Source organism: Pezoporus occidentalis, unplaced genomic scaffold, assembly GCF_034315485.1.
Source record: "Pezoporus occidentalis ecotype Australia unplaced genomic scaffold, CSIRO_AGI_Poc_V1 ctg940, whole genome shotgun sequence".
In the NCBI taxonomy this organism is placed as follows: domain Eukaryota; kingdom Metazoa; phylum Chordata; class Aves; order Psittaciformes; family Psittacidae; genus Pezoporus; species Pezoporus occidentalis.
The window spans coordinates 16,814-28,204 of record NW_026916305.1 but is presented as its reverse complement, the minus strand read 5'-3'; the positions used below and the strand labels follow the sequence as shown (position 1 = coordinate 28,204).

At 64.6% G+C, this 11,391-nt stretch overlaps 1 protein-coding gene across 1 annotated transcript; it reads right to left on the bottom strand.

Moving 5' to 3' along the window:
* Positions 1 to 2,174: 2,174 nt before the first annotated feature.
* SHKBP1 (SH3KBP1 binding protein 1) lies at positions 2,175 to 11,258 on the bottom strand. Its single transcript, XM_062606199.1, has 17 exons — positions 11,135 to 11,258; positions 10,390 to 10,443; positions 10,241 to 10,286; positions 10,009 to 10,141; positions 9,820 to 9,900; positions 9,013 to 9,156; positions 8,843 to 8,927; positions 7,551 to 7,744; positions 7,337 to 7,452; positions 7,174 to 7,261; positions 6,980 to 7,096; positions 6,734 to 6,904; positions 5,432 to 5,572; positions 5,258 to 5,354; positions 3,352 to 3,530; positions 3,187 to 3,271; positions 2,175 to 2,598 (listed from the first exon to the last, which is right to left on the bottom strand). Exons 1-17 carry the CDS (start codon positions 11,185 to 11,187, stop codon positions 2,292 to 2,294), a joined length of 2,091 nt encoding a protein of 696 aa, XP_062462183.1. The 5' UTR covers positions 11,188 to 11,258; the 3' UTR covers positions 2,175 to 2,291.
* Between the last annotated feature and the right edge of the window lie 133 nt (positions 11,259 to 11,391).

The window sequence follows — 11,391 nt, the reverse complement described above, 5'->3', positions numbered from 1 at the left end:
AGGGTACCGAACCCCATCAGTACCGGGTACCCCCATCAGTACCGGATACCCCGATCGGGACCGGACCCCTCCATTACCGGACACCCCAAGCGGGTTCCGAACCCCATCACAACCGGATACCCCGGTCGCGACCGACCCCTCCCGTTACCGGACACCCCCGATAGGGACCGGACCCTTCCATTACCGGACACCCCAAGCGGGTTCCGAACCCCATCACAACCGGATACCCCGGTCGCGACCGACCCCTCCCGTTACCGGACACCCCCGATAGGGACCGGACCCTTCCATTACCGGACACCCCAAGCGGGTTCCGAACCCCATCACAACCGGATACCCCGGTCGCGACCGACCCCTCCCGTTACCGGACACCCCCGATAGGGACCGGACCCTTCCATTACCGGACACCCCAAGCGGGTTCCGAACCCCATCAGTACCGGGTACCCCCGATAGGGACCGGACCCCTCCATTACCGGACACCCCCGATCGGGACCGGACCCCTCCATTACCGGACACCCCCATCGGGTACCGAAACCCATCAGTACCGGGTACCCCCGATAGGGACCGGACCCCTCCATTACCGGACACCCCCGATAGGGACCGGACCCCTCCATTACCGGACACCCCCATCGGGTACCGAACCCCATCAGTACCGGGTACCCCCATCAGTGCCGGACACCCCCGATCGGGACCGGACCCCTCCATTACCGGACACCCCCATCGGGACCGGACCCCTCCGTTACCGGACACCCCAAGCGGGTTCCGAACCCCATCACTACCGGGTACCCCGGTCGGGACCGGACCCCTCCCGTTACCGGACACCCCCGATCGGGACCGGACCCCTCCCGTTACCGGACCCCCCCACACCGTGTCCCGACCCCTCCCGTTACCGGACACCCCCATCGGGTACCAAACCCCATCAGTACCGGGTACCCCCATCAGTACCGGATACCCCGGTCGGGACCGACCCCTCCCGTTACCGGACACCCCAAGCGGGTACCGAACCCCATCAGTACCGGATACCCCGGTCGGGACCGGACCCCTCCATTACCGGACCCCCCCACCGTGTCCCGACCCCTCCCGTTACCGGACACCCCCATCGGGTACCGAACCCCATCAGTACCGGATACCCCGATCGGGACCGGACCCCTCCATTACCGGACCCCCCCACCGTGTCCCGACCCCTCCCGTTACCGGACACCCCCCCCCCGGCACTGACCGAGGCGGAAGCCGCTGCCCGCGGGGGGGGGGACCCCGCTCTCCACCGCCTCCGGGTCCCCGTTGGGGCACTCCCGGGCGCAGCCGCCGCTGCCGCTGCACCGGAGGCGGCAGCGGGGGGGGGTGAAGAGGAGGCGGAGGCGCCCCCCCCCCGGGGGACCCCCCCCATCCTCCGGTACCGGCTCCGAGAGCGCAAGCGCGGCCGCCGCCAGCAGCAGCGCGGGCCCCATCACCGCGTCCAGCCCCGCAATGGGGGGGGGGGACGGGGGGGGAACGGGAGGGGGGGGATGGGGGGGGGGACGGGACGGGATATGGGGGGGGGAGGGGGTGGGACCAAAAGGGGGAGGGGCAGAGCAGCGGCCGCCCCCCCCCCCCATAGAGGGACATTGCGGGGGGGGGTGTCCATGGGACATCGGGGGGGGTGTTTGTGTTTGTGCCCCCCCCTTTATGGGCCCCTCTGTGTGTGCCCCCCCCACCCCAATGGTGACGTCACGCGGCCGATGGGTGCTCTCATGGGGGAGGGGGGAGAAGGGGACATGGGGGGGGGGTGGGACCAAACAGCGGCCGCCCCCCCCCACCCCATAGAAGGATATGGGGGGGGTGGGGGCCCTGTGTGCCCCAACCCCCCTCTATGGGCCCCTCTGTGTGTGACCCCCCCAATGCTGACGTCACGCGGCCGTTGGGTGCTCTCACGGGGGGGGGCGGGGGGGGGGGCCCCTTTTGGGGCCGCAGCCACGAGGCCGCGGGGATGGGCGTTGGGTGCCCCCCCCCCCCCCCGCGGTGACGTCACCGGGAAAGCTCGCGCCTGGCCTCGTGCTGAACCGGCCCCGCCCCCCCCCCATTGTCTTAAAGAGGGGGGGGGACCAGGAAGAGCCCCCCCCAATGTAGGGGTGCAATGGGGGGGGAACCCCAGGATGCTGCTTGAGGAGGGGGGGCCCCATAGACCACAGTGCACAAAGCAGAGGGGGAAAGGGGGTGTATTGGGGGGGGCACCCCCAAACCCCTCCCTGAGTGGGGGGGGCCCCAATAAAGGCACAAAGTGAATGGGGGGGGGGGGCGGCCCCCCTCCCCCCCCCTCAAAACGCCGTCTCATTGAGCCTCCCTTTGGGGGGCACCGAGGGGGCAGCGGGGGGGGGGCAGAGCCCAGGGGGGGGCAGAGCCCGGGGGGGGGCGGGGGGGGTGGAGGAGGAGGTGGGGGGGGCTCTGCGGGGAGGGGGAGGGGGCCGGGGGGTTTTGGCTTTGGCCCCCCCACCCCCCCCCCGAGGGGCTCCTTCTGCCCCCCCCCAAGCGTGGGGCTGAGGGGGGGGGGAGGAGGAGCCGGCGGTGCTGGGGGGGGTCGGGGGGGGCGATGGAGACGGCGTCGCTGTGGGGATGGGCCGGGGGCTGCGGAGAGAGGGGGTGAATGGGGGGGAAGCAAAGGGGGGGGGGGAAGAGGGGGTAAAGGGAGGTAAAAGGAGGGGGTAAAGGGGTAAAAAGAGAGGTAAAAGGGGGTAAAGTGGGGGTAATGGGGACGTAAGGGGGGTAAAAGGGCTAAAGGGGGGTAATAGGGAGGTAAAAGGGGTAAAAGGGGATAAAGGGGGTAAAAAGAGGGGTAAAGGTGGGTAAATGGGGGTAAGGGGGGGTTATAGGGATGTAAGGGGGGTAAAGGAGGATAAACAGGGCAAAAAGGGGGTAATGGGGGGGTAATCGGGATGTAAGGGGGGTAAAAAGAGGATAAACAGGGCAAAAAGGGGGTAATGGGGGGTTAATAGGGATGTAAGGGGGGGTAATAGGGATGTATGGGGGGGCAATAGGGATGTAAGGGGGGGTAACAGGGATGTAAGGGGGGTAAAGGAGGGGTAATAGGGATGTAAGGGGGCAATAGGGATATAAAGGGGGGGTAACAGGGATGCAAGGGGGGGCAATAATGTAAGGGGGCAATAGGGATATAAAGGGGGGGTAACAGGGATGCAAGGGGGGTCCCTGCCCTACCCGTGTGCGCGGGGGGGCCCGGGCAGCGCCAGGTCGCACTGGTCCAGCTGCCGCAGCAGCTCCTCCTCACTCAAGCCCTCAGCATCTGCAGGGGCATCAATGGGACACGGTGAGGTTTGGGGGGGGGGTCCCACCAAAAGACACCCCCTCCTTCCCCCCATGTACCGGGGGGCTTGGCCGCCCTGTCCATGGCCGTGGTGAGGTCCCAGAGCTGGAGGCTGCCGTTGGCGTGGCCGGTGGCCAGGAGCCGGCGCGGGCGGGAGCCGATGCGGCTCGAGCCCTCGCACTCGTGCACCGTGAAGGCGGTGATGGAGGCGGCGTCCACGGCGCGCACCTCCCCGATCCTGGGGGGCACGCGCGCCCCACAGCGCCCCATTGGCACCCACAGCGCCCCGTTGGCACCCAGAGCATCCCCATCGGCACCCAGAGCATCCCCGTGGTATCCACAGCATCCCCTTGGTACCCACAGCATCCCCTTGATATCCATAGCACCCCAGTGGCACCCAGAGCATCCCCGTGGTACCCACAGCATCCCATTGGCACCCATAGCACCCTTGTGGTACCCATAGTACCCCATTGGCACCCACAGCGCCCCGTTGGCACCCAGAGCATCCCCATCGGCACCCAGAGCATCCCCTTGGTGCCCACAGCATCCCATTGGCACTCATAGCACCCTTGTGGTACCCATAGTACCCCATTGGCACCCATAGCGCCCCATTGGCACCCAGAGCATCCCCATCGGCACCCAGAGCATCCCCATCGGCACCCAGAGCATCCCCTTGGTGCCCACAGCATCCCATTGGCACTCATAGCACCCTTGTGGTACCCATCGTACCCCATTGGCACCCACAGCACACCCTTGGCACCCATAGCATCCCCTTGATATCCATAGCACCCCAGTGGCACCCATAGCATCCCCTTGGCACCCACAGCATCCCCTTTGCACCCATTCCACCCCACTGGCACCCATAGCATGCCTGTGGTACCCACAGCATCCCCTCGGTACCCATAGAACCTCACTGGTACCCGAAGCATCCCTATGGTACCCATAGCACCCCCGTGGTACCCATAGGATCCCACTGGCACCCACAGAGCCCCATTGGTACCCACAGCATCCCTGCGGCACCCACAGCATCCCCCGTGGTACCCATAGCATCCCACTGGCACCCACAGAGCCCCATTGGTACCCACAGCATCCCTGTGGCACCCATAGCACCCCCGTGGTACCCATAGCATCCCACTGGCACCCACAGAGCCCCATTGGTACCCACAGCATCCCTGTGGCACCCATAGCACCCCCGTGGTACCCATAGGATCCCACTGGCACCCACAGAGCCCCATTGGCACCCACAGCACACCCTTGGCACCCATAGCATCCCCTTGATATCCATAGCACCCCAGTGGCACCCACAGAGCCCCACCCACAGCACCCCTGTGGCACCCATAGCACCCCCGTGGTACATCCCCTTTGCACCCATTCCCACTGGCACCCACAGAGCCCCATTGGTACCCACAGCATCCCTGTGGCACCCATAGCATAGCATCCCACTGGCACCCACAGAGCCCCATTGTGCATCCCTGTGGCACCCATAGCACCCCCGTGGTACCCATAGCATCCCACTGGCACCCACAGAGCCCCATTGGTACCCACAGCATCCCTGTGGCACCCATAGCGTCCTCGTGGTACCCATAGCATCCCACTGGCACCCACAGAGCCCCATTGGTACCCACAGCATCCCTGCAGCACCCACAGCATCCCCCGTGGTACCCACAGCACCCCACTGGCACCCACAGAGCCCCATTGGTACCCACAGCACCCCTGTGGCACCCATAGCACCCCCGTGGTACCCATAGCATCCCACTGGCACCCACAGAGCCCCATTGGTACCCACAGCACCCCTGTGGTACCCATAGCATCCCACTGGCACCCACAGAGCCCCATTGGTACCCACAGCACCCCTGTGGCACCCATAGCACCCCCGTGGTACCCATAGCATCCCACTGGCACCCACAGAGCCCCATTGGCACCCACAGCACCCCCGTTGCCACAGGGCATCGCCCCCGCTCTCACTTCTTGCCGGTGGAGGAGAGGCGGATGAAGACCTGGCACGCGTCCGGCACCACGCGCTGGATGAAGACCTGCTGCTCGTCGCGCTCCCCGAAGGGCCCTAGGGCACAGCGCGGGTCCATGCGGGCGCTCAGCACCCCTGGGAGCAGGCGGCGGTGACCCAGGGCGGGCTCTGACCGATGTCGGTGCCGGCGCCGGCGGCATCGTCCAGCGCCAGGACCTTGAAGGACGCCAAGGGCGTGGAGCCGGGCTGCGTGGAGATCATCCCGCGGAAGCGCGTCACCGTCCAGCTCCGAACGTGGTTGTTGTCGGCGCAGACTGCGGGCGAGGGGAGGGACGGCGTTAGGGGGCGATGGAGCGTGGGATGGGTGATGGAGGGGTGATGGATCATGGGAGGGGTGATGGATGGGTGATGGATCATGGGAGGGGTGATGGATGGGTGATGGATCATGGGAGGGATGATGGATGGATGATGGAGGGGTGATGGATCATGGGATGGGTGATGGATCATGGGAGGGATGATGGAGGGGTGATGGAGGGTGATGGATCATGGGAGGGATGATGGAGGGGTGATGGAGGGGTGATTGATCATGGGAGGGATGATGGAGGGGTGATCGATGGATGATGGAGGGATGATGGAGGGGTGATGGAGGAGGGATGGATGGGTGATGGATCATGGGAGGGATGATGGATGGATGATGGAGGGGTGATGGATCATGGGAGGGATGATGGAGGGGTGATGGATGGGTGATGGATCATGGGAGGGATGATGGATGGGTGATGGAGGGGTGATTGATCATGGGAGGGATGATGGAGGGGTGATGGATGGGTGATGGATCATGGGAGGGATGATGGATGGATGATGGAGGGGTGATGGATCATGGGATGGGTGATGGATCATGGGAGGGATGATGGAGGGGTGATTGATGGATGATGGAGGGATGATGGATGGGTGATGGATAGATGTTGTATGGATCATGGGATGGATGATGGAGGGATGATGGATGATGGAGGGATGATGGATCATGGGATGGATGGATGTTGTATGGATCACGGGATGGATGATGGAGGGATGATGGATGGATGGACAGGTGATGGATGATGAATGATGGATGGATGGGTGATGGACAATGGATGGATGGGTGATAGATGATGGATGGATGATGGATGGATTACAGATGATGGATGGGTGATGGACGGATGATGGATGGATGGATGGATGGGTGATGGATGGATGATGCATGCATGGATGGATGAATGATGGATGGATGATGGATGGGTGATAAACAGCTGGATGGATGATGGATGGATGGATGAATGATGGACAGGTGGTTGACTAATGGATGGGTGATAGATGGGTGATAAACAGCTGGATGGATGATGGATGGATGAATGATGGATGGACGGGTGATGGATGGATGATGATGGATGGACGGGTGATGGATGACGGACGAGCGGCTCCCCGCTCCCGTTGCTCACCGGACACGAGGTGCTTCTCGGAGAGCATGATCCTGGTGACGGGGCTGCGGTGCACGGTGAAGGTCTGGAAGAGCTGGGGCCCGGAGCCCAGCGTCTCGGGGTGCTGCACGATGACCCGCACCACGCCGGAGCTGGTGCCGTAGGCGATCTCGATCCAGTTCCCGCTCTCACCTGCCCACCAAGGGCTGCTCAGCCTCCTCCCAGTTCACCCCCAGTCCCAAACTGGGGCATGCCGAGGGCTCTTACTGGTCTTGGGGGTGAGGTAGACGCTGAGGGCGGTGACGGCGTCGTCGCCGGGGTCGCGGTACAGCTCGGTCACCAGCAGGTCGTTGTCCTTCATGCGCAGGGGGAACTTCTGCACGTCTGCCGGGGACGCGGCACCGGTGACGCCGGGGCCGCGGCGCCGAAGCCCCGGTGCCGCCGGCGGCGCCGGTGCTCACCCACGTAATAGATGGAGCCGTTGCTGCAGCCCAGGAGGAGGAAGGTGCCGGCGGCGTCGTAGCTGGTGATGGGGACCACGTCCTGGATCTACGGCACGGATGCACAGGGAGCATCGGGGACCGTCCCGGTGCCGGCGCCGCCGCTGCCGGCGCCGCCGCTCACCTGCCAGTGCTTGGTGACCGCGTTCCAGACACCGATGGTGCCACCGGGGCTGGTGGCGATGAGCTGGTTGCCCACGAAGAAGAGCGCCTCGGCCGGCACCCCAAGGTCGAAGACGCCTGCGCGGGGGCGAGCACCCATGGGTGCCGCGGGTACCGAACCGGCGCCACCGCGGCGATTGATGGTGATGGTGATGGTGATGGGGGGGGGGTCTCACCGATCTCGCTGCCGTTGCCATCGGCACGCAGGGCCCACAGGATGATCTCCCCCCCCCCGGCGGCCGCCACCATCTGCTCCCGCTCGCCGGGGCCCCCCCCGGCCAGGACCTTGGCGTTCAGCGCCGCGCGCTCGATGGCCCAATCCAGGCGCGGGCTGGAGAACACCTGGAGCCAGCCCGAGGTCTCCACCAGCCTGGGGGGGATTAATGGGGGGGTCCGGTTTAATGGGGGGGGGTATGGGGTTCAATGGGGGATACTGGGTTTAATGGGGGGTTCAGATTTAATGGGGGGATCAGGTTTAATGGGGGGGTCTGGTTTAATGGGGGGGTCAGGTTTAATGGGGGGGTATGGGGTTCAATGGGGGGTACTGGGTTTAATGGGGGGTTCAGATTTAATGGGGGGATCAGGTTTAATGGGGGGGTCTGGTTTAATGGGGGGGTATGGGGTTCAATGGGGGACTGGGTTTAATGGGGGGTTCAGATTTAATGGGGGGGTCGGGTTTAATGGGGGGGTTGGTTTAATGGGGGGTATGGGGTTTAATGGGGGGTATTTAATGGGGGGATTTAATGGGGGGTCGGGTTTAATGGGGGGGTCCGGTTTAATGGGGGGGTCTGGTTTAATGGGGGGGTATGGGGTTCAATGGGGGGTACTGGGTTTAATGGGGGGCTCAGATATAATGAGGGGGTCTGGTTTAATGGGGGGGTCTGGTTTAATGGGGGGGTATGGGGTTCAATGGGGGACTGGGTTTAATGGGGGGCTCAGATATAATGAGGGGGTCTGGTTTAATGGGGGGGTTGGGTTTAATGGGGGGCATCAGGTCTAATGGGGGGGTATGGGGCTCAATGGGGGGTACTGGGTTTAATGGGGGGCTCAGATATAATGAGGGGGTCTGGTTTAATGGGGGGGTCGGGTTTAATGGGGGGCTATGGGGTTCAATGGGGGGTACTGGGTTTAATTGGGGGCTCAGATTTAATGGGGGGGTCAGGTTTAATGGGGGTTATCAGGTCTAATGGGGGGGGTTGGGTTTAATGGGGGTAATGGGTTTAATGGGGGGGGGTTTAATGGGGCTAATGGGGGCCATTGGTTTTAATTGGGGGGTATGGATTTTAATGGGGGGTATTGGGTTTATTGGGGCTTAATGGGTTTTAATGGGGGGTATTGGGTTTAATGGGGGGTAATGGGTTTTAATGGGGGGTAATGGGTTTAATGGGAGGTAATTGGTTTTAATGGGGGGTATTGGGTTTAGAGGGGGGGGCATTGGTTTTAGCGGTGCCCTGAGGCCCCCCCTTACCGGTAGCACACCAGGAAGTGCGCGTAGGCCACGGCGATCCAGTTGTGGTGCCCGCACACGAGGCGCACGGCTCCGGCATCGCTCCCTAGGGATGCATGGATGGAATTGGGGGGGGGGGGTTCAACCGGTGCCACCGGGGCTGGGGTTGGGGGGAACAGGGGGGTTCTCACCGGAGCCACCGGGGGGGGGCCGCTCGTCCGCTGCGGGCCCCAGGCTCGGGGGCAGAGTGTGGCTGCGGCGCACGGGCACCGGGAGCCGCGGAGCAGGATGAGGCCCTGCCAGGCTGTGCCGGCTGCGGCGGCGGGCAGGGAGAGCTGGGGGTATAGGGGATATGGGGGGTATAGGGGATATGGGGGGTATGGGGGGTATGGGGGTATGGGGGGGATAGGGGGGATAGGGGGATAGGGGGTTATGGGGGGATAGGGGGGATAGGGGGTATAGGGGATATGGGGGGTATGGGGGGTATAGGGGGGTATGGGGGGTATAGGGGGTATGGGGGGTATAGGGGATATGGGGGATATGGGGGATATGGGGGGTATGGGGGATATGGGGGGTATGGGGGATATGGGGGATATGGGGGGTATAGGGGATATGGGGGGTATGGGGGATATGGGGGGTATGGGGGATATGGGGGGTATGGGGGGTATAGAGGGGTATGGAGGGCTGTGGAGGCATAGAGGGTATAGGGGATAGAGGATAGAAGGGGTATGAGGGATAAGGGGGATATAGGAGGTATGGGGGTGTGGGGGGTATAGGGGATATGTGGAATATGGGGGGTATGGGGGATATGGGGGGTATAGGGGATATTAGGGGTATATAGGGCGTATGGGGATATGGGGTATAGGAGTTACGGGGGATACAGGGGGTATAGGGGATATGTGTGTGGGGGTTCAGGTTTAAGGGGGGGGTTCAGGTTTAAGGGGGGGTCAGGTTTAAAGGGAGGGGTTCAGGTTTAAGGGGGGGGTCCCCGTTTTTACCTGGGGGGGGCAGGTACCCTGTGAACAGGACACAACCACACGAGGAGCGCTCCAGCTCCTCCCGCAGCTGCAAGCGGCGAACTGCAGAGGGGGGGGTAGAAACAGGACCGGGTTAAACCCCCCCCTCCCCGTATCCACATGGACCCTTCCCCACGGCGGCGGCCGGGGCCGGACCGCACCAAGCGGCACCTAGGGGGGTGATGCCGTAGAACTGCGCCTCGTGCAGCAGCAGCGCGGCGCTGACCCCCCCCGCCTCCAGCTCCTTGGTGCGCAGGAAGTTGAGGATGGGGGCGAAGACGGAGGGGTCCCGGTCAATGAAGATCTATGGGGAGGGGAGGGGGAAAGGTGATGGGGACCCCCCCTTTAGGGTCACAACCAATGGGGGGGGGGCAGTTGGGGGGGGGGGGTGGGGGTGTCTCACCGCTCCGGTCTCATCCTTTAAGGTGGAGATGCGGCCGCTCAGGAGGCTGTGGGGGGGGGTAAAAGGGGGGTTAATGAGGGGGGGTTAATGAGGAGGGTCCCGATGTCCCCCCCCACCCTCAACAGCGATGGGATCGCCCCTTCCATCACCTGGAGAAGAAGGAATCCGGGATCCAGGTGAGGGTCTGGCGGGAGGTGCTGAACCTGGGGGGGGGGGGTTAGGGTCAGGGTTAGGTTCGGGGGGGGTCCGGAGGGGTTCGGGGGGTCCCGGAAGGGTCCGGAGGGGATCGGAGGGGTCCCGGGGGTGTTCGGGTGGGTTCGGAGGGGTCTGGGGGGGATCGGAGGGGACCCAGAGAGGTTCGGGAGTTTCCGGAAGCGTTCGGGGGGTCCCGGAGGAGTTCGGGGGGTCCCGGCGGGGATTGGAGGGGTCCCGGAGGGGCTCGGGGGGGTTCCGGAGGAGTTCGGGGGGTTCCGGAGGGGTTCGGGAGGTTCCGGAGGGGCTCGGGGGGTCCCGGCGGGGATTGGAGGGGTCCCGGAGGGGTTCGGGTGTTTCCGGAGGGGTTCGGGGGGTTTCGGCGGGCTCGGGGGGCTCCGGAGAGGTTCGGGTGTTTCCGGAGGGGTCCCGGAGGGGTTCGGGGGGCTCCGGAGGGGTTCGGGGGGCTCCGGAGGGGCTCGGGGGGTCCCGGCGGGGATTGGAGGGGTCCCGGAGGGGTTCGGGTGTTTCCGGAGGGGTTCGGAGGGGCTCGGGGGGTTCCGGAGGGGCTCGGGGGGGTCCCGAAGGGGCTCGGTTGTTTCCGGAGGGGTTCGGAGGGGCTCGGGGGGTTCCGGAGGGGCTCGGGGGGGTCCCGAAGGGGCTCGGGTGTTTCCGGAGGGGTTCGGGTGTTTCCGGACGCACCTTTTGCCTCCCACGTTGAGGTGCACGACCTCGGCCCCCGGCACGGCCGCCATAGCGGCGCGGCACTTCCGCCTCCGCCCCCGAGCTCCTCATTGGTCCGCCTGCGCTGCAGCCCCGCCCTCCGCCGCTCGCTATTGGTCCGTTTGAAGGCGCGCCCGCCCCCCCTTTCCCCGCTCAGAGCCTGCGCGCGCATTGGTCAGTCAGGAAAAGGGGGCGGGGCTTTCATCCCTGAGACCCCTCCCCTTCTTAAAGGGGCA

Coding starts and splice junctions, on each gene's coding strand:
- SHKBP1 (XM_062606199.1), bottom strand. CDS start 11,187: ATGGCGGCCGTGCCGGGGGCCGAGGTCGTGCACCTCAACGTGGGAGGC. Junction 7,453..7,550: donor TGGCAACGGCAGCGAGATCG/GTGAGACCCCCC, acceptor GCCCCCGCGCAG/GCGTCTTCGACCTTGGGGTG. Junction 2,599..3,186: donor GGGCCCCCCCGCGCACACGG/GTAGGGCAGGGA, acceptor CTCTCTCCGCAG/CCCCCGGCCCATCCCCACAG.